General features: G+C 44.3%; 1 protein-coding gene across 2 annotated transcripts in view; it reads right to left on the minus strand.

Moving 5' to 3' along the window:
- Positions 1–1809: 1809 nt before the first annotated feature.
- Positions 1810–27271, minus strand: part of LOC115569869 (nebulin-like) — a 58608-nt gene continuing 33146 nt past the window's right edge. The window contains exons 39-71 of one of the 2 annotated variants that reach the window (XM_030398063.1): positions 26527–26637; positions 26339–26449; positions 25727–25834; positions 24095–24205; positions 23008–23118; positions 22484–22594; positions 21818–21928; positions 21517–21627; positions 21138–21248; positions 20430–20537; positions 18622–18732; positions 16346–16456; positions 13345–13455; positions 12302–12403; positions 12050–12151; positions 11814–11927; positions 9956–10060; positions 9749–9853; positions 9558–9665; positions 8684–8794; positions 8484–8597; positions 8230–8340; positions 7875–7979; positions 7506–7610; positions 7266–7370; positions 6905–6997; positions 6717–6809; positions 6493–6597; positions 5640–5817; positions 4633–4725; positions 3625–3744; positions 3261–3391; positions 1810–2568 (exon numbers count right to left, since the gene is read on the minus strand). In XM_030398063.1, coding sequence (XP_030253923.1) covers positions 2392–2568; positions 3261–3391; positions 3625–3744; positions 4633–4725; positions 5640–5817; positions 6493–6597; positions 6717–6809; positions 6905–6997; positions 7266–7370; positions 7506–7610; positions 7875–7979; positions 8230–8340; positions 8484–8597; positions 8684–8794; positions 9558–9665; positions 9749–9853; positions 9956–10060; positions 11814–11927; positions 12050–12151; positions 12302–12403; positions 13345–13455; positions 16346–16456; positions 18622–18732; positions 20430–20537; positions 21138–21248; positions 21517–21627; positions 21818–21928; positions 22484–22594; positions 23008–23118; positions 24095–24205; positions 25727–25834; positions 26339–26449; positions 26527–26637 — 3714 coding nt within the window. In that variant the 3' untranslated portion in view covers positions 1810–2391. The remainder of the gene's footprint in view (positions 2569–3260; positions 3392–3624; positions 3745–4632; positions 4726–5639; positions 5818–6492; positions 6598–6716; positions 6810–6904; positions 6998–7265; positions 7371–7505; positions 7611–7874; positions 7980–8229; positions 8341–8483; positions 8598–8683; positions 8795–9557; positions 9666–9748; positions 9854–9955; positions 10061–11813; positions 11928–12049; positions 12152–12301; positions 12404–13344; positions 13456–16345; positions 16457–18621; positions 18733–20429; positions 20538–21137; positions 21249–21516; positions 21628–21817; positions 21929–22483; positions 22595–23007; positions 23119–24094; positions 24206–25726; positions 25835–26338; positions 26450–26526; positions 26638–27271) is intronic. The other variant, XM_030398064.1, reaches the window with a different exon arrangement.

Consider the following 27271-nt stretch of genomic DNA (forward strand, 5'->3'; position numbering starts at 1 on the left):
ATTATTTTTTATTTCTACCACATGTAACACACGGCAATTATCATATGGCAAAAATCATAACTGAGATTGAGTGATATATAATTTCAAATAATATGTAAATAAACTTAGTATAATCTGTGATGACAAACAGACTAAATCAAAACTTTACAACAGTGACGTCAGAAGCCCAAAATCCTCAGTGCGAGAAAACAAAAGGGTTCATGAGATGACGAAGTTCCTCTTCCAAACTCAACACAGTTAACATGTGAATACTCAGTAAACTATATTCTATTGCATCTAGTATTTATGAAATCAAACATACAAAATACAAAATGCTGTCCAGCTAGAATGACACGTTTTTATTCGATACATGAGCGGGATGCAATCCACACGGCAAGACGACAAACCCTAAACACGACGTACTGATACACACAGGTAGAGTAAAATATATCTGTCCAGAACAGAAACTGGAGCCCGTGTATCAAAATAGTCTGCGACATACAGAAATCTCAAGGCCCGACATCCTCACACAGTCTGTTCAGAGTTCAGTCCACAGAAACGCTCACTGTGTGGAGGTTAAACCATCCAGACAGCACGCCACCTGAAACTTTACTGATAGTTCAAAACAAAATCATTTGATAGAAGAAACAGAAACACAGTGAGTTAGTTTAGTCCTTTACAAACACAGAGGTTAGTGCTGCTGCTCAAAACTGAAGCTGTGCCGCGTCATCTGTCCGTCTTTATTATATCAGAAGTCAAAAACTAAACGACACTCACCTGAACATGAATCAAACTCAGGATAAATAAATGATTAAATTCTCACCGTCCACTCCTTCACCTCCTCCACTCCTCCCTCCCTCCTCCCTCCTCCCTCCTCCCTCCTTCCTTTGGTTGCATCATTCCTAAGTTATCTGGAATGTATCCCTCCCTCCTCCAGCTCATCTCTTAAAGGAACAGTTCTCCCAAAAACCAAAGGTCACTCCTTCTCTCCTCGCCGCCCACGCTGATGTAAAGTCAGGTGACGTTTTATATTCGTACAACAAAACAGCTCTGCAGCGTTTTTAATGAGCAACTGAGAAGCCAGAGACATAAAAACACAGAATGGATCCGTAAAGCTCGTCGGACGTAATCCAAGAGTCCAGAAGTGAGAGACCAGATGGATTAGAAAATATGTTTTTTCACACCCTCGATGAGCGCCGAGCTCGTTCGCCCACTTCAGATGCTTTTAGCTTCTCAGAGACAGCGAAGACTTCATCTTAAAAAATGTGTAAATAACATCTTTTCAAGCTGGATCTCATCAGACGAGCTGTACGGAGCCTCGGTTTAGTTTTTCTGCTGGTTCTCTATTTTAAAATCAAGTCTCCAGCTGCTCCAGAACTGTTCTGTGGACTACGACACTTCACCTGACGTTATATCATCAGGAGGAGGAGAGGAGGACTAAGTTTACATTTTGGGTGAACTGTTCCTATAGAGATGTCAGATCTTTGTGTATCCATCTTTAAAAGAGTCTGGTGATGTTTTAATATGTTTCTCATTGTCAAAAAATCGAAATAGAAAATGAAACGGACAACGTGTTTGTGCGTCTCTCAATACGGTCTCACTTCCTGTCTGTGGCTCTCAGCTCTAAGATCATTGGTTCCTACTGAAGACATCAAATCAGCTGCTAGTAGTTTTTATCAAACGACCAGGAGGAAACAGAGGGATTAAATAAAAAAATACAGCACTTGTTGTAGACATGTTGGCTGTTGGTTTGTCTTCTTTGTCGACGATAAGAAACTCCAACTCATCACCAGACTCTTTAACTTCCTATCCTGACACGAGACTGAATCATTTTGTTATATTACTACTTTTATTTATATTCTGCTTGAATCGCTGAAATAATCTGAGCCAATAATCTGTTATAGTTTGTTGCAAGTCGTTGAAAATAATTACAGATGTTTCTAATCTCTCACACCTGCTCTCCTCATGCATCCTTCCTCTCATTCCCTCCTCTAGTTGTAGAAGTTGACATACGTAAGTAATCGACAGCATGCTAGATTTATACTGTTCCTGTCTCCGCCCTCGTCTCCTCCGTCAGCTGCTGTCAGCAGTCTGTGATGTTCTCAGTGTTTCAGCTGCTTTCTACGTTTTAGTTTGTTTTGTTAAAACCACTTCTTCTCAAACAGTAACTACAACTTTGTCTACATATAGATGTCTCTGAAAATTCTGTAACAGCGAAAGAAAAGTGTGTGTGTGTGTGTGTGTGTCACTTTATCTGTATTTGTTTTCCACATGAAGAAGAAAAACCTGATCTGTGGACGGAGTGTGAAATGTAGAGAACATCACTGACTGCTGACTTCAGAACAGCGCGGCTGGATTTGACTCTTTACATCTGACCACGTGCGTCTCCTCTCTGCCTCCGTCCTCGCTCCTCTAGTTGCAACACTCCACGTAATTGGCCGGCAGCATGCCGGACTTGCCGGTCCGCTGCACGGTGCCGTACATCCAGCCCTCGTCGATGGGCTGAGCGTTGATGATGACGTCGCCGTCCCTGAACGAGACCTCGTCGTGGTCCTGAGCTGCGTAGTCGTACAGCGCCCGGTAAACTCTCTGCAGTGAGACAGCGAGAGGTTAGACTTCACAACAACAGTTACATCCTGACACCTTTCAATCAGACCAGGTTTACATTACCCACAATGCAACTCTGCCACAGAGTGACATCACTAGAGGCTATATGGAGCGTTCAACTGGAAGTCAGTATTTCAGACTTCCACTGCTCGGAAAAACACGGACGCTCGCTGCGAACAGGAAGTCTGCAGCAGCTGATTCAACAGTCGAGGGAACTTAAGAAAAGACACGAAGCTCCTGATGCAAACTCTCAAAGACTTCTTGGAGTCTTTTCTGTGTCAGAGTTTTCATTTCAAGATAAAACATGTTGGTTAACTCATCAGCTAACGTTACCATCAGATTACATCCAGCATGTTTCTCTCCCAGGCTTAAAGATGTGTCCTGAGATGTGTGTTGATATTTTGGAATAGATTCCCATCACATCACGTAACATATCAAACGGTTATGTTAACTAGGAAGTGATTGAATGCTAACAGATTTCTCACTATCCATCGTGTTTCTAGTTACCGAAAAATGGCCGCTGTGTGAATGTGATCTATTCATCAGATTACATGCAGCTTCCTCTGCAGACACAGAGGGCTTCACACTGCTTTACTAGACTTCATCCTCTCAGTGCAGCACTTGTGTGAATGTAAATTCAGGCTACGTGACACTTGTTGTTTGCAGGAGCGTACCATGGTGGCTGAGTGCGGCGGGGAGGTGACGGATCTGACAGACGACATGCTGGTCTGGTGCATGTAGCCGTGATACTGCTGCTGCTGCTGCATCTGGACGCCCTGATGATACGCTCCAGGAAGGACGGGAGCTGGGCGAGACACAAACAGACAGACAGAGAGAGAATAAGTGAGTGTGACGAGTCTTTCCTGCACCTGGAGAAACTCCTCCGCTGTGGATTCAAACAACAGAACCTGTAAGAAGACGGTGAGTTAGTTTCATCTGTGGGTTAGAAACACGTGGAGGACACAAACATGCGAGTGTGTGTCTCCGTTACGCTGCTGCTGTGTGTCTGCACGAGAGAGACGACATGAGCAAAGATACCCGGAGTGTCGGCACTGCTGCGGTCCCAGAGGTCAGAGGTCAGAGAGCTGACGGACTGAGTCTGGCTGAGGGCGAGAGACTGCTGAGAGTGCTGCCGGCTCAGCCTGAGGTCGGCCCGCTCTGACCGGCCGCCGCCAGCAGGGGGCAGCGCAGGACAGGGAGGAAAAGACAGAGACATAAAATGAGCCACCGAACAGAAACACATGAACATCAACACTTCTCTTATCGTGCAGACACAAACAACCTGTCTGTGTCTCTCAGCTCAGACCACACACTGAAGAATACGGTGGCCCAGAAGGGTCAAATCAAATGCAAAAGCCAAAACTTAACGACGGAAGTGGGCGAGCACGGTGCCGACATTAATCGACGTGTTTTGGCCTGTTTAAAAGAACACTTTGTAGTTTTAAAGAATAAATTCAAACTCAGAATTTTAAGTTTTACAACATAATAATACAAACTTTTATAAACGAGCTGTTCTGGGCCTCCGTACGTGAATCTTTAATAACACCTCACATGTTATGATTTTATTTTACAGCCTTTCATCAAACAGGAGCTTCCTGTTGGGACTATTTTCAGCGGCGGAGTATTTGTGACAGGATGGTGTGAGTGTGTGTGTGTGTGTGTGTGTGTGTGTGTGTGTGTGTGTGTACAGTACAGTGTGTGTGTTCATGGTGATAAAGAGACGACAGTGTGTCTCTCTGATGTGTTTGAGAAGAATCATCAGGCTGTGACACAAACACTAAACCTGCGAGGAGAAACATTCACTGTGAGTCTGAACATGAGACACGACAGGAAAACTGTAGAATATCACTCAGAACAGCTGATTCAACCTGATCATCACAGGAGGACACACTAACACACACTCTGTGAACACGATAATAACAACAGGTGGAACGTGAACAAACAGGATTAAATCAGTTTCATGCACACACATCAACATCTGGGCTGCTGTGTGAGTTTCAGCCTGCAGCAGTGCTGTTTTAGTCAGGAGGTGCTCAGGTGAACTACCAGACATCCTGCGGAGGCTCCTGGACTGGATGTTGTCCTCCAGAGGGTCAAAGTCAAAGATGGAGCCGGGGTCCGTCCTCCACACCTTCAGGTCTTCAGAGAGGAGGCAGAGCTCATGTGAACAACACCGACTATGTTTACATCTTTTATGTGCAGCCGGTGTGAGAGTTTTTCATTAACGTCACTGCAGCTTCTTTTCCTGGTCTAGGTGATAATAATCACTATATTCTCGTCTCACATCCTCCTCACTCTGATGTCCGGATGTCAAACTGATAGTAACCGTCAGAGAGGCAGCGTCGATCAGACAGCGCTGGTTGTTAAGATATTGATGCACTGGAAGCGTTTTTTCTTCCAGCGCTTCATCCTGAACGCACTGCCAGAACTTCTCTTCTTTCACTCAGGAGGTTAATATCTCACCACAGCTTCTTATCATTTAATAATATAAAAATTACAAAGCTGCTGTAACAATTTATTCCTGACTTGAGAAAAACTTCCCATGAGGCTTTTATTGTGAAACATTCTGTATGCAGGAAGTGTGGAGTAAATGTAAGCAGAAAAGTAAGAGAACGTTGAGAGCATCGTTGTGTTTCAAAGCAAACTCGAGTGTCGTCTTCTAAAAAAATTGTGACAACACACGAATCCTGAGAAAACAGTGACGTCACTGCCCGACCTCGCGCAACGTTTTCAGTCCGACATCGATGTGTGAGTCTTCTTGTTTGTTTGTACTCAATGCACTGTAGAAGAAAGCGTTTGTGTTATTCTGCTGTGTCTCATTACAAAGTGACACCGCCACCTACTGGGCCGGCGTGAGAACTGAAGTGTTTTCAGTCGCGGATCGTCTTCAAAACGATGTCGTCTGAACATGGAACATTTCAAAGTGCAAGAAAAGAAAGTTTCTGTTTTCTAATAAGAGCGTTGTCACGTAAACGAGGCCTAAATTTTACATTAACACACACACACACACACACACACACACACACACACACACACAGGTGGAGGTCACTGACCTACGATGATGCCTCCCGGTCGTCTGTCCATCTCCATCGCCTGGGGGTGGATCCCTTTGCTGTAGCCCGCCTCTCCGATCATCTGATTGGCCCTCTGGTAGCGCTCCATGCTGGGATCGTCCAGTCCTGGCGTGCAGCCTCGACCGCGCGCCCGCTCAAAGTCCTCGTGGTACTTCGCCTGTCGGAGGGAAATAAAGCATGATGTCATTTACACTTCTGTGTTAATATGACACACACACACACACACACACACACACACTCAGGTCAGGGTGCACTCGGTCAGTGAGCAAAAAAAAACACACACAGATGTTGTTAAAACCTTTTATTATCAACACACACACACGTGAACACACTAGAGGTCGTGTGAAAACTGTCCTGACCTGTAACTAATCTACACCTGATCAGAATGACATGATCACTGATTGATCCACGATACCTTCATGTCTGTGTCTCTAACTCTACAGAGCTCAACAGCTCTGGAAGTTAATTTCCTGTTCAGCTGCTCGATTGTTAAAACGGAGCATCTGAATCTAAATCAGAGACTGTACGAGAACAAATTAAGTGTTCTTTGAGCGTTAAAGCACAAAAACCTGTTCTGGTTGTGACCCACTCCTCTGCTGAGTCCTGAGCTGCCGTAACAACTGAATTTTCCTGCTAATCAATAACGGCGTCTCTCCTCATCGTCCACCTGCTCTGCAGTGAAGCTGTGTGAAAACCACAAACACGGTCACATGCAACACGCTGCTGCGTCCTCCTGCTGCCTGCTGATTGGTTGCTGTTAGTAGTGGTGCCACGTCACTCATGTTAGCTCCTCCCACAGTGCTGGCGGGAGCCACGGCAACCAGGCCGCTACCATGGAGACGGAGTCTTGTGTCTTCCTGACACGCCTGTACTCAGGTGTGTCGAGCTCGCTGCAGCTCCGCCCCCTCAACTCCTGCAGCCCGCGCTGGTACTTCACCTGTTCACACACACACACACACACACACACACACACACACACACACACACACACACACAATGTTACATAAGACGTTAAACAGAGAGATAGGTGTGTGTGTGTGTGTGTGTGCGTCTTGCCGAGCTGATGTTCTCCTGGTTCTGTCGGACTCTCTCCAGTTCTGGAGTGACTCCGATGCTGGTGGCCTTCACCGCGCTCTGCCTGTACTTCACCTGGCGGGAACACAGACAGGAAACATGATGATGATGATGTCACGATGACGATAGCACACCTCAGTCTTCATCGCTGAGTCAGAACAGCTCCTCACCGAGCTGATGTTCTCCTGGTTGCGTCGGACTCGCTCCATGTCAGGCGTGTCCATGACCGCGGTGCCACGACCCACTTCGTCTCTGTACTGGACCTGAGCAGAGGAACCAGCAGCTGATTACAGCCTTAAAGGAGCAGTACAACAGTTTTCAGAGCACCTTCTGTGTGACCGCTCCGAGTTTAAAATCTCTCAACTGTTCAGAAAGGCTCTGGTGACGTCACCTTCACTTGTTTTCTTTTACCTGGCCTGAGATATCATCCCAACAACATCAGAATACACTCCAGACTGTATCTTCATCCTGTTCTGTGAAGCTCACTGTAAACATTTCATCTGTATACGAGCTGACGGGATGTTTACGTACGTCGCTGATCCTCTTGGCGTTCTCTCTGGCGAGGACGATCTCCGGCGTCTCCGTCGCCGAGGACGACAGGCCTCGCATCAGTTTGGAGTCCCAGCAGTATCGCAGCTGGAGGGCGACAGAGAGCTGCTTTACAAACACTTCAGTGCTTTAAAGTGAAACAGCAGCGATTCTAAACCTGCTTTCTGTCATTCAGGAGATTAGAAACGATCGTTTGTCTCAGATTAAAGTGTGCGTGCTCACAGAGCTGATGTGTCTCTGGTTGGCTCTGACTCGCTCCATCTCCGGGGTTTCTGACAGAGAACTGAAGCTTCCCTTCAGACGCTCCGCCTCGTCTTTATACTTCTTCTGTAGGCAGAAAGAGAACCAACCATCAACTCTTTCTCACTTTCTCCTGTCGGTCATTAAACCACTCTGACGACTTCTGAGATAATCTGATGTGACTCAGGCGGGAATGTTCACGTTTTAAAGTTCTCTTCATGTTACGCTCGGTGACTTCTCGATCCAGGAAGTAACAACAAGAGACGAAACTGAACTAACAACTTACCTCCAGTAATTTATAGACATTTTAAATGTTTACACACACACACACACACACACACAGACACACACCTGACTGTAGATGTCTTTGAGGTAGGAGGCGTGCAGCAGTTCAGGAGTGTCTGTGACCGTCCCGTACGAGTTCTCTCTGAGCTGCTCCGTCTGCTTGTAGGACTTCTGTGACACACACACACACACACACACACACACAATTAGGTTCATTGTGTAATTGTGTAATCTGCTTGTCTGTCTACAATTATGATACTTTCTTATGTCATCCTAAAAGCACTGATGTGTTTTTAACTGTATCATTAGAAGCCACCAACTGCAGAACACATGTAGATTAAATTAAGACATTTCCACACACACACACACACACACACGCACACACACACACTCACACACACACACACACACACACAGTTACCTGGCTCTGGATCTCAGACGCTCGTTTGGCTCTTCGCATCTCAAGAACGTCGGCGCTCAGCTCCATACCTTTACCCACGATCTCCCTCTCTAGATCCCTGCGGTACTCCTTCTGCAGACCACACACACACACACACACACACACACACACACACACACACACACACACACACACACACACACACACAACACAGGTTAAAGTCAGATCACTTGTACTTGACTAAGTGTGTGTGTGTGTGTGTGTGTGTTTCCTACCTGGTTCAGTATCTGACTGGCGTTTTTGACCCTCAGCAGTTCAGGTGTTTCCTCCAGCCCGACGCCCGATAAGCCCCGCCCCTTCACTTCCTCCAGGTCCTTCCTGTACGCCTTCTGCAGAGCGAGACAGAGCGGCTCAGAGAATCACCAGTCAACACTCAGAAAACTGTTCCCTTCATCTCAGTGATGGTGTGTGTTACCTCGCTCAGCAGGCTGCTGGCGTGTCGGGCTGTCAGGTATCCAGGTGTCTGATCCACGTCCAGCAGAGCCTTCCCCTTCACCTGCTCCTCATAGTCCCTCCGATACTCCCTCTGAGGGGGGCGAGAGAGAGACACACACACACACACACACACACACACACACACACACACACACACACACACACAACAGAAAGAGAGAGAGAGAGAGAGAGAGAGAGAGAGAGAGAGAGAGAGAGAGAGAGTAAAACGTTTTGTTTATGTTTACTTTACAAACACACACTGACCCGTACACACATCTCTCAGCCGGCCAGTGATCGTTACGAGACAGTCAGTGTGTTCTGAAGGAGCGGTTCTGGAGCGAGGAGGTGGTTCTGAGCTTCATTTGTGCCTCCTTTGTCTCTATCAGATACATTCTGTGTAATATTTAAAGTTATTCACCCCTTCCTTCTTTTTATTTCCAGCTAAAGATTCTCAAAAATCACTTGTTCGTCTATTTTGCAGACATTTTAAATCTGAGCTGGTGGTTTCTGTTTATTAATGTCTAAATATTTCAGATAAGATCACTGTAAACCTCACGATGAAGTTCAACATTAACACTTCACTCAGTTTGGTTTCTTTGCCTGCTGCTTTTGATTTAAAAATCAAGCGCTGGATACCTTAAAAACACGATTTGCTCTCGCCGGTTTCTTCACTCTTACAGAAGACGAGACCAGTTTAGAACCACATCAGTCCCACAGAACCTCTGTTACAGATCAGTGGATCACCAGCTCACACTGAGTGATGTGTCAAGATGAAGAAACACACTTTCTCTTTGACTGTTCGTCACATTTCAGCTGTTTGCATCAGAGTGTCGCTGCAGCAGAGACACTTTTACCTCGCTCTGCATCTTCTGTGCTTCTTTAGACACTTTGTACGTCTGAGTGTCTCCGAACTCCATCTGAGAGCGACCTTTGTTCCTCTCGTACTCCTCTCTGTACTTCACCTGCGCCGACAGACATGATTCATTCATTAGCTAACAAAGAGAACGTCAGCAGGAAGAGATGAGAGAGTGACTGAGGGGGAAACCTGGCTGTGCAGCTCCTTGTTCTCCTTGTGGTGGAGCTGTTCAGCCGTGTCCAGAGGGACGTGGTGCTGAGCCTTCGTCTGCTCGTACTTCTTCTTATACTCCACCTGAACACACACACACACACACACACACACACACACACACACATTAACCCGACTGACAGGACACTGTATCTGTGTACGAGTGTCTTGGTTTGGATGTCGTACGTTACTCTGCAGCTTGCTGGCGTGCAGAACGTGTTCCAGCTGCAGGAGGTTCGGCAGGTCTGAAGAACCTTCTGGTTTCTGGTTCTGGTTGGTTTTATACTTCACCTGCAGGACAGAAGAAGTGTCAGTAATGATTGATTATCAGGAACATCTCAGCATTTTCACGGGATTTGTCGCCATGAAAAAGGTTTGTCTTTAAAACCTGCAAATAATTAATCAGTTTGTCCAAATATAAAATCCAGTCATCCTCTCCTGAAGCTCGTCTTTACACTCAGTATTCTTCAGGATCAGAACCACTTTGGTTTTGGTAAGAAACAACACTTGATCTCAACGTTGCTCTTTGAGATCTTAAGTCTTCCTGAGCTGATCTTCATGTTTGCTGCATGTGGACTTGACTGACAGCCAATCACACTGAGGCACGGTGACTGCCTCTTGCTCACTCCTCCATCTTTTCTAAATTTAGGACTTCCTGGCTCCAGTGAATCCACCCTCCAGCCTGCCAAACATCACAAATCACTTTTTGCCCTCGCCTTTAAAAAAAATGAACCCTTCAATCGATTTTCTCACACGTCCACGTTTCTGTGATGCGTCGGTGCTGAATTCTGACGGTTTTTGTTTCTGAATTCTTACCACAAACCTGCGTTGATGAAGCTGCAGGCCCGTGTGTCATGACGCTCACAGTCTCTCTCTCGGTTCGGTAAGAGGCTTTTCTGAAAAGCAGCTCTCAGTGAACGAGCGAGCGAACGTGCAGCGTTCCTGAACACCAGGCAGCGTTCAATACAACGAGCCGTTATGTAACGTTGTGAAGTGGAAAGGCTCTTTTCTGTGGCTGTGTGGGCAGCGAGCGGACCGACACCGAGGCACGGCAGCTTCTGTGTGTGTGTGTGTGCATGTGTGTGTGTATGTGTGTGTGTGTGTTTGTGTGTGTACATGTGCATGTGTGTATGTGTGTTTGCGTGCAAAACCCCTGCAACTTCTCCAGCTCTCATCCTACAATCCCTCGCCATTTGCTTCACAAAGGTTGCCATGGTTACGCCCACACAACAGACTGAGTTTTAGAGTGTGAGTCAAAGTGAATGAGACACACACACACACACACACACACACACACACACACACACACACACACACACACACACACAGTTTGTTCCTCCTGTTTATCTTCAGGTGATCTGATTATTTTGTTAATTCTGCTGAATCATAATAACAATAATAAATATAATAATCATGTTGTGGTTTTGTGTTGAAGTTATTTCCTGTTTTATGTTGAAAGTTGTGTTTTACTTCCTGTCTGTGTCTCGTTAATCAATTAGCTCTTAGCTTGTCCCTCAGCCTGCTCTCCTGTTTATTGACTGTCATAAACTTTTATTTTATTGAAGCACGTTTTCCTCGTCTGTGTGCAGCATCACCAACATGGACACGTCTACAGAATATGTTACAAACAAACAGCGAACTACATCAGACAAACATCAGCTTAAAGCAGCACGAGTGGATCTGACTCTGATTACATTTGTAGATTTCATTAAAACTAGAAAATGTAACTTCCTGGAGAAACATAACTGACTGTTGAGTCTCAAACTCAGATTGTCAGAATCCTCCTCGTCTCTCCTGCAGACTGAGATCACAGCAGACGAGCTGTTTGGAGACATTAAATGTTTTTTTGGTTGTTTCTCAGTTTTAAATCACGTCTCAGCTGCTTCAGTTGTTTAGCAGAATGCTGCGACTCTGTTTTACTGTGAAGCTCCAGAACTGACTCTCCATGAGGAGATGATGACTGGATTTTTCATCTTTTCATGTTTGGGTGAACTGATCCTTTAAATCTGTGTGAGACGAGTCATGTGACGTGTGATCGGGTCACCTGACTGGCCAGAACAGCAGCAGCTTGTGTGTGTTTGAAGGACAGACAGTCCAGCGGGTTGTAACGAGGTCGCTGGCCCTTTAAATGTCGGTCGAAGCTCTCCTTATACTTCACCTGCAGGACAAAGAATGCTTCTTATCATGTGCCCAATGCATGCTGGGTAACCTGTGTGTATGACTCTGTGTGTGTGTGTGTGTGTGTGTGTGTGTGTGTGTGTGTGTGTGTGTGTGTGTTACCTGGCTGGCCAGTTTTGAAACCTCCTTGGCGTGCTGGATGTCGGTTCTGGCCAAAAGAGAGCAGTCACTGTGAACCGGCAGCTTGTTGTTCCTATAGGCAACCTGCAGACACACACACACACACACATTAAATAATGACGGTTCAGTGTTAACAGCACAATGATTTCTATAATTAATCAGCAGCTTCACTCAGAGAACAGCTGCCGAATGTGACACACACACACACACACACACACACGCACACACACGTACATTGCTAGCCAGTTTAGCAGCGTTGGTTGCGTTGACGATGTCGGGTCGGTCTGCTGCCGTGTTGTAGTGATGAAGCTCCTCTCTGTCTTTCCTGTAGCTGACCTGAGAGCAGCACAGACAAAAAGGCAGAAGTCAGCTGCAACATAAAACTGATACACAACCACAAAAGTGCAAAATAAATAAACAAAGAGAAAAGACGAGCTTTACACACAGCAGTCACAAACAGCAGGATGAAAGAAGACGGAGCTGACAGGAGAGAAACTGGAGTTATCACAGTGATCTGAGGAATTATTCATCGTTGTTGGGAACTAAAAGTTCGTCCACACTAAATCTCTAAACACTTCTTCTCTCAGTTCAGCCGTCCAGACTGAAACTGAGTGAATCTTAAACTCTCTCTGTGATTGTTCATTTTTAATGTTGACACGGCCGAACCATTAACCTGCTGTCAGTCAGTCCTGTTCTGACAGTCCGGGGTGAGAAGCTCATGTCAGGACAGTTCAGAGCTCTGTGTCACTAAACTTTATGAGTCATCAACAACCGCTGTGAAGAAGCTAAAACAGCTGGAGCTCATGTTAAAGTCTTCACACTGAGATCTGCACATCTGCACTTTGAGGACTCAACGCGTCAAGAAAGGGTCGAAACATCATCTTGAAAAATTAATGAGTGAATTAAAGTTGCATGTAAGCAGTTAAATATGAGTCTGTAATCAGAATCAGTTCAGTTTCAGACTGAAGAACAGACAGATATCTTGTTTTAATCTGAGCTGAATATCTGTGATGTTCCTGAGCCGATGAAAGCGAGACTGAAGCAGCTGCAGTTTAAATGACAGAACAACAACAACACGAATGATTTTGTGTGCTGTTACCTCTGAACTGCTCACAGATGAGCTGGTGTTCAGTTGATCGGCTGGTTGTCGCCCACACAATCACACAGCAGTGTTACATAACAGCTTGTTTATCTGTTATATTACACTGGAGGGTAGAGAGTGTGTGTGTGTGTGTGTGTGTGTGTGTGTGTGTGTGTGTGTGTGTGTGTGTATTTACATCGCTCTGGTTCTTGTTGACCTCCATGGCGTGCTCCACCTCCGGCAGTGTTTTCATGTTGGTGTAGCTGGACTTCCCCTTCTCACGATTAAACTTCTCCTTATAGAACTTCTGCAGAGACGCAGAGAGAAGAGAGAGAGGTGAGAAGGAACGAGAGGATCAGCAGGAAGACAGATGAAAAGATGGAGGCAGATGAGCTGGAGAAGGAGGAAAGAACACGAGCAGGACGAGGGAGAAAATATCTGATGACAGCTTGTTGCTGAATAACGACTGACAGCACGATCGATCATTCGACTGACAGCACGATCGATCATTCGTCTAACAATAAGACGAGCAGCTTCTGACTGTGAAAATGAGAAAATTCACAACAGGACAAACAAACGGACGTTACACTGAGTGACGTGCAAAACAAACTGCTGCCTCTTGTGTTTGGCTTCAGTTTGAAATACCGGGTTTCAAAAACAAATTGATGAATATATAATATATATATAAAATATATAAAAAGCTGATGAGAATTCAGTTGGTAGACCTTCAGGTGAAACTCAGGTGTTCAAGAGTATCTTGAAATCCTTCCAGAGTTTCAGAAGGCGGGTTTAATGAAAGCTTGTTCAGCCAGACATGAAGGAAACTCTGTTTTCTGTTCCAGAAAGAGACGAAACCTAAACTCTGTGTCGGCTGCCGGGACAACTGACTGTGAAACTAACCTGCCGGCTGAAAAGACAGAATGGATCCACATCAAACAGTCTGACACGTTCCCGTCGAGCACAATGCATCAAACTCCATGAACTTGCATAATTTCCATGTTTAGGGCTTTAAAAACTGATATAAACGATATATTACTGGATCTGAGCTCTCATTGGCTGCATGATGCACCAATCATCTGCAGGCTGGTGTGTGATTGGCTCACGGCTCTACACCATCACTCATTGGCTGTTGTAGGAGAAGAAGCTCATATCTGCTCAGATCAGCTGTCAATCAAACAGCGGTCATCACAGGATCTCGTTTTTATACCATTTAATGATGGAATACTTTGTTTTTGACTTATATGTGATTGAAATGAATCTAATGGACATTTGGGAATAAAATCAGTTTCTGTTTGTGTTTGCTGCACTACTGAAACACCCCGAGTGCTTGTTTGTTTGTTGATTGGACCTTGCTGACGTAGTTTAATCTGTAAATGGTTTGCATGAAAAGAATCATGAGATTCTCAGTTTTCTGACGATGTGAATATACTTGAGTTTAGATGTTTGCTTATTTGCTGAGCTGTTTGTAAAGCTGCTGAACCTTTAAACAGGTTTTAATCAAAACCTCGCAGAAAAAACATCTGTGACTGTTACAAATAAACAGTGAATCAGGTCGGGACTCATCGTCACAACACAACATGTCTATAATAACTTGACACTGTTTGGATTCTCGGTGTTGCAGATGATGATCACTCTAACACCTCACACCCTCTGCGGCTCTGGTTCAGCCTCTGCACTTCAGCTGTGTTGTGTTCTGCAGACGCTGGGAGATTCTGGACCGTGTTGTGGAGATGGTGGTCCACGTTACACGCTCCAGTTGGCGTTAAATTGCTCGGTCAACAGACGTGAAACCAGAAAGCATCAGTTCTGCCGGTGCCCCAGTTTTTACCTCCAGCTTTGATTTTCCGCCCTGAGGGGCGACTGACAGCGAACAATAACTCTCGTCTATTCAGTCTGAGCTGCAGACAGAAACACTGCTCATCTCAAACAGTTCTTCAGATTCATACAGACGTTTCTGCACCGACTCGAGCGAGAGTGAGACGTGTAATCGGGTCAGTTTGGATTTTATGATTTCCTGAATTATTGAAAACATCAGAGCGTCATTTTGCTCTCGGCGAGTTCGACTTCCACTACACAACCTGCAGGTGCTGGTGGAGGACCTGAGATCAGTCTCGGTCCAAAGACCACATTTTTGCTCGAACAAATCTGGATTTTATTTCATGACCAGTCCAAAACCACCTTGGTCTCGCCCTGCCTTGGTCTTGGTTTGGTCTCATCCACTGAAAGTCTTGGTCCTGTCTCTGTTTCCTCCGTCCTGCTACAACGGAGGAGTTTTTCTTTGACTCGAGGTTCTCAGGACAGAAGATAAAGTTCACTGTTCAAATCAAGAAGCATCTCGATCCTCCAAACAGCTGATTTACATCTGTGGTGTTTTCAGAGGTTCTGGTTTTTAGCTGTGGTCCTTCAAAACGTGTGTTTACCAAACTTGAACCTGCCACTGTGTGTGTGTGTGTGTGTGTGTGTGTGTGTGTGTGTGTGTGTGTGTGTGTGTGTGTGTGTGTGTCTGTGTGTGTGTGTGTGTGTGTGTCTGTGTGTGTGTGTGTGTCTGTGTGTGTGTGTGTGTCTGTGTGTGTGTGTGTGTGTGTGTGTGTGTGTGGCAGTAGGTCAGTGTCTGTGTCCTCAGGCTGTAGAACACAACACAGCTGCTCTCTGTGTTCACGCCTCAGCAGACAAAATGATACTAACACACACACACACACACACACACACACACACACACCCCCTCAGTGTGTGTGTGTGTGTGTGTGTGTGTGTGTTAAACTGACAGCATCTTGTTGTGTCGCTGATAAAACGCCTCTCATCTGTTCTTGTGTTAACAATCGGAGCCTCTCCTCCCCGCTGAGCTCCTCTGGCTCTCTTTTTGTCTCCGGCTGCTGAGACGTTTGTCAGAAGACGTTCACTCTGAAGGATCTTTGACACCTGAAGGTCCGAACCAGGTTTCATGTTTTTGTCACATGGTTTCAGTTTGAGATTTAAAAAGCAAGAACACCTTTACAAGACATACCTGCGTCCTGTCGTCATGCACAGACTCTAAGGAAAACAACAGCTACAGAATGAAACTTTTAGCCACCAACATCCAACCTTGGAACGATATCCGTCCTATCGAAGTGAATCTCTTCTGTGTGTTTCTTTGCTTTGACAGACACAATATGAAGCCATGAACCTGTTATCCAACATCAGATCAGCGTCAGACTCACGTCGCTCTGCATCTTGATCAGCTCTCTGGCGAAGACGGTCTCGATGGTTTGAGGCATCTGAGCGTACAGACTGCAGCCGGCGTCCTTCTTCCCCTCCTCTCTGTACGCTTTCTGCAACACAACACGTCACTTTTTACCTCAAAAACAAACAAAATATCCCAGAATATCAAAGAGTTCATCTTCATGTGTCATCTTTAACTTTCCACTTCCTGTCTTTGTCTGTTTCACTTTCTCACATGTTCTATAATTTTATCCTGTGTTTGCTGTTTTGTCGCCTGCTTTATAGTCTTAGACTTTGGATTTTCTGGTCTACAGCTCTGGTTGCAGTTTGCTGCGTTCACGTGCTCCTCAGATGTCTTCATGTTGGAATGTGGGAGCTTCGTCAGACAAACCTGATAAAGGTCGAGTACCAAAACAACACAAAAAATTATTTTTTGAATGCAGTCACATCTACTTGTCCCTCTCCTACGCACCTGCTTCTGAGTTTCTTGCCTTTTAGGTCCATGTTTGCCAAACCTTGATATTATAAAGAGCCATATAAAAGCACAGGGATCCGCTTTAATATTAAAGGGGTATTCCGGTGTAAGTTTAATCCATGGTCTAAATCACCGTGAAACTGTGTTAGACTCCCTCTCGAGAGATCAAGTTAGCAGACCGCTAATTTACGGAGTTTTATCAACCTCAGAAACGACCGCACGACAACAATACACTGCAGTAAATGGATCCAAATATAAACCGCCACCAAAAAGCCACAAATAATGCTCAGAACAGCACCAAACTTCAGCAACAGTACAAATAGGGTCTCAGCACATAGTCCGGGGCATCTAACCTCCGCTAGCTTAGCTGGATTTCTACTGAAAAGCTGACTAAATTTACCACTCTTCTGCAGCAGCTTCCTGTTGACGGGAAGTCCCGACGAGTCGATTACCGAGTGCAGTAGAGTTCCGCGGCTCATGGATGAAAATGTATGATTATGACTCCATGGAAAAGCAATCAAAGTTCATATGTGTCTTACCTGCCAGTTTATAACAGTTATTATCGAGAGCGGACAGGGAAAAGAACGGAATTGAGCATTTCTAACCGCACTCGGTAATCGTCGCGTCGGGACTTCCCCGACCCGGAAGCTGATGGAGGAGAGTTGAACTCTGTTTTTAGCTTCACAATAGAAATCCAGCTAAGCTAGCGGAGGTTAGATGCCCCGGACTATGTGCTGAGACCCTATTTGTACTGTTGCTGAAGTTTGGTGCTGTTCTGAGCATTATTTGTGGCTTTTTGGTGGCGGTTTATATTTGGATCCATTAACTGCAGTGTATTGTTGTCGTGCGGTCGTTTCTGAGGTTGATGAAACTCCGTAAATTAGCGGTCTGCTAACTTGATCTCTCGAGAGGGAGTCCAACACAGTTTCACGGTGATTTAGACCATGGATTAAACTTACACCGGAATATCCCTTTAACAGATCAAATTTTTAATGATTATGATTAGAAATAAAAGCTGTTTGATCCCGTAGATAAGTATCACTGCCAAATCTCATCATAAACTTTCCAGACAATCTAATTTCAGTACAGTCGGTCTGAGAGGACGTTGATGAGTTTCATGTGGATGTTTTAAACTTATTGGTGTCAGATTGGTGCTCAACATCAGTATCAGAGTCGTATTGGTGAGTAAAGTCGGGTCAATGCATCTGTAATTAGTCGCTTTGGTTTAATTAACGTCACAAAATGGGATCAAACCGATAACGAGCTCCGTCTGTACTGTTGCTGTGATTAAGACTACATCTCCCAGAGGCCCTGTTGCTTCCTCTCTATCTGCTCCTCTCATCAGATTATTTCCTCATTAGCGGCAGAAGTGATTGTTACTGTGTGTGATGAATGTTTTCACACTGGAAAATGAATTATATGAGTGTATTATAGCTTAATTAGAAATGTCAGCGTACGGAAGACAATCACTGTTTGATGCTTTCAGACGCTGTTGTTCTACTAATTAACTCGATGCTGACACGGAGGAGATTCTACTCACAGCTGATCAGATCTAAAACGAGCTGATGAACCAATTTTAAACATAAATCTAAACACAAAACATATACAGGACTTTGTACTGAGTGTTTGTAAGATTTGTCAAGATTTTTCATATATTTCAACGCTAAAAATCACAAATCAGGATTAATGAATAAAAACACAGAAATGGCTGCAAGAAAACCCGTCATCGAAGGACGACTGGATCACAATTATTACCAACAGCCAGAACTTGAAGCGCAGTGTTGGAGGTTTGTTTCGTACCTCGCTGTGCAGCTGAGTTTGCTCCTTGGCGTGTTGAGTGTCTTTGGTCTCCGGCAGCAGAGAATACAGAGAGTTCACCAGCTCCTTCTTTCCCGCCTCCTTGTATTTACTCTGAGGACAGAAAACAGCAGCTTTAGATCGAGAGAAGAAACAAGCAACACAACAGGATTCTTTTGTCTCGTGTTGTTTGTCACGTTTTTCTAAGATCTGGTTTCTGTCTTAAAACAAATAAGAAACTAAAGATATTCGGTCCAAGAACAAACAGTTTTCTGTCTCTGGATTTGGTCTCATGGACTCCAGACATAGATTTCTGATCCTTAATCCACTTCTGGACATTTTAAGTCATAATAGGGATCCACATCCATCTGTAGCCCTTTTTAGATAGAAAAGATGGCACATTTGCTCCAAGGTAAGGGCGGCAATGTGCCGGCCTGTCTTTCTAAAACTGAGGCGTAATATTCCTCCTTTTCCAAAAGCCGCCTCTGAGGTAGGCGTAAACATGTGACGTGACGTGAAGCTCGAAGTTGGGCTGTGAACAATGACAACACATTTGTCTTCAAAATAAGAGCTTTACATTGCACCCCATTGGAGTTTAGAACTGGGTTCTTAGCGGGGGGCTTTTAATTTGAAAGTAGCGACCGTTCTTAGCTTGCTGACACAACAACAAGCTAACACAACCAAACAGCTACAGAGACCGAGGAGACGCTGCATCTCCTGGATCTCAGCAGCTGTCCAGTTGTTCATCTTAATGTCCGCGGATGAAGTGATGGACTGACTGCTGTGATCAGCTGTTTCCTGGTTTTAAAACTCCCCGGCTGTGGGTCGCACAACAGTGCAGGTCATCCACACCCTGTCCACCTCACGCAGAGGCCGGCACATTGCCGCCTCGTTTTTAGATAGCAGGCGAGGAGGAAATAAGTGTACTCTCCGAGGAGGAAAATCAGCGAACCAGAGCAGACCCCCAATTTCCCGCCCTCTGTCTAAAAATGCAGACCGATCCGCCAAAAGGACGGGCTGATTGGCGGCTTGGTGCCCTGTCTAAAAATGGCTAGTAATGCCAATGCGGAAGTACCAAAAACTTGCAGTTCCTTGAATGACCACTTGAGGCACCAACAACAAGTCAATCCCCACAGGAGCTCATGTTATAATGTCCAACTTCACAGAGAAATAAAACATGTTTACAGCCTGATACAAAACAAACTCTCGGACTCTATAGCGACTTCATCCCTTCATGACAACTTTACAGGGGAAGTTTTATATAAATCACTCGTTTAAATCATATTAAGGCTTAAATCTGTGCTTGTGCTGCTTTGAGTGACAGGTACAACAAGCTAAGGTAATATAACATATATGGAAATTATAAATCAGATCCAACAGGAAGTCTCCAGCTGCAACTCTGTTTTACTGTGAAGCTGCAAAACTGATGGAGGGTGACTGAGGTTTCACGTTTGTGTGAACTGTTCCTTTAAGACTTTAAACGACCTGCAGGGACGCTGTGATTTACAGTAATGATTCAGATGTTATCTACACAAGGTAAGACACTACAAGGGCACATTTTAACAATGCACGAGCAACACAGCAAACACTGAACGAGCTGCAGAGCTGCAGGAGTTCGACCGCACGCTGTGAGTCTGATTCAGAAGATGGACCGAATTCTTCAGCGCTGAATCTCGTGATTAATTATTCAGCAGAGATGTTGGGACCAAAAAAATCATACCAAAAACACAAGCTGGCTATTTCAGGCAAACACACACTGAAATATACACACACACACACACACACACACACACACACACAGTGTTTCTCACCTCGCTGTGCATCTCGGCCATCTCTTTCACAAACTGAGTCTCCAGAGTTTCAGGCAGCAGAGAGAACAAAGTGTTGGGCAGATCCTCTTTGTCCTTCTTGTACTTCGTCTTAAAGATAAAAAGCATTTATAACATTTTCAACTTATTCCTTCATGAACCACTTTGAGATATTCACAACAATTCACAGTAAATGACTCTCATGTGTTTGGATTATTGTTGGAAGGTTTATGATATTCAGAGAAAAACATTTGACATTTTTTCTATATTTCTGTTGTTTGCAGCAGCACCATCATTTGTAGTTTAGATTATGGATATTTGCTGTAAACGTTTAAAGAAAAAGGTTTCCACACCATAACTAGTAAAACTTCAGAGGATATTCTAGTTTCTTACTCTCACGTTTTTGTTTTCTATTCTCAGAATATTACCAGGTATTATCTCCTGTGGCTGCAATAGCTCGTATTTACTATCAAAAATCAGTTTTTCGTCTTTAATAAAAATTAAAAAAACAGCACAGTTGGTATTTAGAGATGCAGACTAACACAACACAATTAGTGCAGCAGAAAAAGAAGCTTAAAGGAACAAAAGAGAACCAAAATAAATATAGAACATCCACATTTATCTTTTATAAAGATAAAAAAAACACAACTTGAACTGGAAACATGTGAAGAAACAAACTGTATGAAACAAAAAGCTTTGAGTGACTCTCACCTCACTCTGAAGTTCAGAGATCTGCTTCACAAACTCCGTCTCTTTGGTCTCCGGCATCTGGTGGAAAACACTGCTGCTGATCTCCAGTCTGCCTTTCTGCTTGTATTTATTCTGTGACACACACACACACACACACACACACACACACACACACACACACGGCAAGATGGTAAAATGAATGTTCATGAAACAAACAAATCAAACTTGCGTCTCGCTCCTGCAGTGATCCGTTTGTGAGGATTAATAATAGTAACTGAGACGTTGATTCTCCTGTTGCAGCTCTGTTACTACGTCTACTGGTGGATCAGAGTCAGAATCAGAGGCAGTGTGAACGAGACTAATGACTCGTGGGTGTGATCACACTCTGTAAACGTCCCACCTCACTCTGAAGCTCCATGGCCGCCTTAGCGAGCTTCATCTCTTCGGTCTCAGGCAGCACAGAGTACAGGTTGGTGCTCAGCTCCTTCTTCCCGTCTTCCTTGTACTTCAGCTGGAGAGGACAGAAAACACTCAGCTGACTCGCTGTTTTCTTTCCTCTGAGGTCAAAAGAATAAATCTCCTATCGCTGTTATGCAGACGACACCCAGCTGTTCACCAGGTATCACTGTGCTCCTGTAACACTGTCTGACTCGTTCTGGACGAGTGTAAAACACCTGTGCTTCATGTGAGAGTGTGTGCACCTGACTCTGCAGCTCAGTAGCCTCTTTAGCATGTAGCGTCTCCAGAGTTTCAGGTAGCTGGTGGTACAGACAGCTGCTCGCCTCCTTCCTGCTCGCCTCCTTGTATTTGGCCTGAAGAAAGCATCAGCTGTTAGCAAACGTTGACACCACACACACACACATCTGTGTCAGATCGCGGTCAGAAAAGTGAGCTAGAAAATGTGTCGGTGCTGAAATCAGTTTAGTGAGAATGTCGGTCTCAAGGCGAACACAAAAAAGGGCATTTGTTTGCTGTGATCGTACGGTTAATGTACAGGAAAGTAATATATGACTGTCTGAGAAATGCAATACTGAAAATCTATCTGACTCACACAGCAACAAAAGTCTCAGAGCTTTATTGGCGTTGTGTTTACTGACTCTCATTGAAGTTATAACGACAGGCAACCAAATGAAACGCACCGCTACCTCGAGGACATTTGGATAAAGTAATAAACTCAACAGTATAACCATTTTAAGACATTATCATGAAGAAATCTTACATATTGTATGTTTAAAGAGATATCAATGACGTATATCGATGTGAAACGTCCTTGAATTATCTTAACTTTGACAGTGGCTGCACGACAAGAAAGTCCAGACTTCAATCAATTAAAACAACAAATAAATAAGTAATTGCTGCTCCCTCACCTCGCTCTGCAGCTCAGACACAGTTTTAGCAAACTGAGTCTCAGCAGTTTCAGAGAGCTGAGAGTAGAAGCTCTGAGAGAGGCTCTTCATCCCGTCCTCCCTGTATTTACTCTGAGAATAAAGAGGCAGAAAACACTGAAGACACTGAGAATGTTTACAAGCACAAAATACTCTGCAAGTTATTAAATGGCGGATGAAAACAAACACTCCACTAAGTGCAGATTTGGAATGATTGTTACAGCTTGAGATTTATAAATCAATTCTGCAATGCATTGACAGAAACCTGCAGGTTTTTATTTATAGAAAGCCTGAAAGTAAAGAATCACATCATCTGCATACAGACTGACATCACTGGTTTGTAAAGACGATATCGTTTATATAAACAGAGAACAGAACCGGTCCTGAGCTCGAGCTTAGTGGAATATTTTTTGTTAAACTATAATCTCACATGATCACTTCTACACACTGTTGTCTGTCACACAGGTATAAGACAGACTGAGTCTGAGGAGTTTCATGTTCTGTACCTCGCTCCGCAGGTCGGACATCTTGGTGGCGAGCTGGATCTCCGCCGTCTGAGGCAGCTGAGCGTACAGACTGGACGCCATCGCCTTCTTCCCGCTCTGCTTGTACTTGTTCTGAAGGAAACAGAAGCAGGTGGAACAAAAAAACAGCAGCGATTAATTCAGATGTTGTCTTATTTTTATTTTTTGCTGTTGAATATAGATTGTTGAAGTACATAAACTCCTCCTGGTCTGTTACAATAAATGAGTTTTTACCTTTAAATTCAGTGTCTGTTACAACTAAATTAAACCCCGTCTGGGTTGCCAGATACAACGACACATATCCCCCACAGAAAGACACTCCCACTGGATTTGTATCACTTGGAAATCAGGACATTAGCAGGAGAAATTAACAATAAAGAGCCCATGAGGAGGAAGGATTAAATATATGTTGGCAGTTATGTGTATTCTCCTGGTTATCCAGGCTGGGCCAGTTGAACCGAGCCCGTATGGACCCCCACAACCCGGTCCAGAGGATTTCACTGAGCTGCTGTCTTCCCTGAATCTGCAGAACATCTCAATAATCTAATCCCTCTGGAAACATGTAATGTGAAATAATATAACTTGTCCAACCTTTAAACTATAGATAAAGACTTTATAAATGATTTGACACCGGAGACACTTCGCTGGTCTAAACTTCAGACCATCAGTGAGAGAAACCAACATTCATGAGACTGTTTGATATTTCCATGGTTACAGTTTCTCAGTTCTCGGCTCATGATTGTTGTTTTTTTTCCTGCTGAATATCTGAGTGATGTTACATAAACCCCTCAGCGGGATAATGCTGACAAAATGTTGCTCTCCAAACAGCATCACAAAATATCCTCTGCACTCACCGAAGCGCCTTCAAAGTAAAATATTATTCATTCATTAATTCTTTGAAGAGAAACAGCGCAGTCGGTCGCAGCTTCTCTCTCTCGCAGCCGGGACAGAAGTGTCTCAGTTCTGTCTTTACATGAGGCGACATCGGGACAGTCGACTGTTCGTGTCGTCTGCTGCAGGATAAACAAGAGCATGTGAGTAAGTGGAAGTGAATAATGGATGCTCGTACCTCGCTCTGCAGCTCAGTAACCTCTTTAACGCGCTGCGTCTCCAGAGTCTCAGGCAGCCGGTGGTACAGAGCGCTGCTGGCTTCTCTCTTCCCGGCTTCCTTGTACTTGACCTGCAGGAAAACACATTTCTGTTTGTGTCACGATACTTTTTACAGCTTCTGATTCACAAACAGATGTCACATTATTAGATTAAGCGATACAACCAGCAAAAAAGGCATGATTTCTTTTACAAATCACCTAAATTACATCATTTATCACAGCGAAATATTTCACATTTCCACCAGTCCTTCAACAAACATTGTGCTACAAAAGGTTCTATGAGGAAAAGTGAAGTAACAGCTTCCAGTTCTGATGGTTAAATGCTTTTAGCACCAAAAAAACACTCTAAAACAGGAGCTGAAATTGTTGCTTTTTTGTCCGTCGATGTCAGATTCACATAGAAACCAGAAACCCAGGAGCTGAGGGTGAAAACACACCAGAGATCAAGTGAACAGACCTGCAGAAAAACACATTTCTGTTTGTGTCATGATATATTTTACAGCTTCTGATTCCCAAACAGATATCACATTATTAGATTAAGCGATACAACCAGCAAAAAAGGCATGATTTCTTTTACTAATCACCTAATATTTCACATTTCCACCAGTCCTTCAACGAACATTGTGCTACAAAAGCTTCTGTGAGGAAAAGTGAAGTAACAGCTTGCAGCTCTGAAGGTTAAAAGCTTTTAGCACCTCTTGCATTTAAAAAACAACTCAAATTGTTGCTTTTTTGTCCGTAGAAACCAGAAACCCAGGAGCTGAGGGTGAAAACACACCAGAGATCAAGTGAACAGACAGAACGAGCTGAGAGATGAAGAGCTGCTGTCGTCTTTAGTTTCTGTCCAGAGAACAGAGAAGCTCAACAGAGGATGGAAACACAAGACGGAACAGGAGGAGGAGGAGGAGGAGGAGGAGGAGGAGGAGGGAGAGGAATCCAGGAGCCCTGAATGTGTTTCTGATAACGAGACCAGAATAGACAACAGTGGTCAGTTTATCTGCGGTGTGTTAACATGCTGGAGTGTCTGAGGGAGCACACACACACCTCACTCTGTCTCTGAGGACACTGACGCACAAACATTCCCCACAACCTTCATCGACAAATCACAACACGAGAGCAACAACATGTTCATCATCGATCAATCTGCAGACTGTTTTCAGTCCCAGGTTCTCAAATTGGTTCCTTCTTCAAACTTCAACGGCTCAGAAAATATGGCTTCATCTCATCAACAAGCTGTTCTCTGCAGGAGGAAACTGCGTCTGTCGGGGACTATTTTCAGCGGTGGATTAATCCACGTTTGTACTCTTGTGAGTGTTTGTGGCAGGACGGTGTGTTTGTGTGGTTGAGTCAGAATAAACTACAGCGGGTGTGAGGGAACAACGTCGTGGCTCACCGATGTGTTTTTAATAGTTTTTGGACAAACGTTGAGCTCCACGGCTCAGAGGAGGAGGACAAACACAGAACTCCTGAGGAGAAACTGTTGGACACGAGATTTGTTGACAAGAAGAAAAACACAGAACGCGGTCTCATGAATTATTGGTTCAGTTTAGAGAGCAGCTCTGTGAACGAGTGTGTGAATGAAGGTTTCTCACCTCGCTGTGCGTCTCGGCCATCTCCTTCACAAACTGAGTCTCCAGAGTTTCAGGCAGCAGAGAGAACAAAGTGTTGGGCAGATCCTCTTTGTCCTTCTTGTACTTCGTCTTGAATCAATAAAAAAGAGAGAGAAGAATGAGACGATGAACAATAAATGACTCTTGTGTGTTTGGATTGTCTTCACATCTTTCTTTGGAGGTTTTTACCAAATTACCGTGGTGCAAAATGAAAATTACAGAACCACGTTGGAGGTTAATATTCTGAGGAAACAACACAATAAATACAGCTCAGAGTTTTTTTATTGCCTTGTAATTGTTTCTCCTTTTTTACATACAATGGCTCGATAATTAGATTCTGATCATTTGGTGTAAACGTTCTAAGAAACACATGAAGATAATCTCACTCGTTTATTGTTCACTTATTATGAATTTCACTTCATAACCCGGTAAAATTAAAACTTAAAGGATAATGTGAAATGCTTCTTTAATTTCTATATTTGCAACTAAAAGAAATTCTTGCATATTTCCTTTCTGGCCTCGTTACTTATTAAAACAAACGCAGTGGGAACCTGATTGGTGCGTCCACCTGTGTGAGGCGTTCAGGGTCCTCACCTCACTCTGTATCTCTGACATCTGCTTGGCGAACTGCGTCTCTGCCGTCTCGGGGAGGAGCGAGTACAGGTTCTTACCGATCTCCTTCTTCCCTTCTTCTTTATACTTGACCTGAGAGAGAGGACGCAGCGTTCAGCATCACCACGCGGACTCACAGCAGCGATGCTTTTTAAAAGCGAGCTCCTCACCTCGCTGTAAATGTCTCTCAGCTCTTTAGCCAGCTGAGTCTCGGTGGTCTCAGGCAGCTGGTGGAACAGAGAGCCGCTCGCCTCCTTCAGTCCGTCCTGCTTATACTTCACCTGCACAAAGACGGCAGAACAGACAGAAAAGTGACCGTCATCTGAGCTGGAAATAAAGTTATTTATATATTTCAGTTACTTCTGGAAGAATTAGACAAGAAGAATCAGGGTTTGAAGTAGGGCTGTAACGATACACCAAACTCACGATTTAGTTTGTATCGTGATTTTTGACCCACGGTTCGATACAAACCTCGATTTATTTTTTTGAAATTAAACATTTTATTTCTGTAACATTTCAATAACTTCTGTATGATACTTGTCTGATAGTACCAGAGGTGCAGTATTGTGGAGGGCGTGTCTATCTGATGGTCTGTTAACTGCACAGATCCCTCACTCAACTTAATACAGACAAATGTCCCACAAAACAACGTTACAGAACCAAACTAAGGTAACCTAGTAACTGTAACTGTCTTTGGCAACAAGTTGAAAAGACCACAGCTGTACGTGGAGAAGCCTCCTTCCTCCCGCCCGTCCTACTGACTCCTCGTCACATTTCTGCCTGATAAACAGCGTCTGTCACCGGCAAAAAAACTTTACCTCACCGAGTGTTTCTGATGAAAAAAAATCTCCGCGATGGTCAGCCCTCCGGACCGAGACTTCAGTGAACTTTACCCGGGAAGACAGTCTCTGTCGG

This window comes from Sparus aurata, chromosome 19 (genome assembly GCF_900880675.1).
Source record: "Sparus aurata chromosome 19, fSpaAur1.1, whole genome shotgun sequence".
Taxonomy (NCBI): Eukaryota; Metazoa; Chordata; class Actinopteri; order Spariformes; family Sparidae; genus Sparus; species Sparus aurata.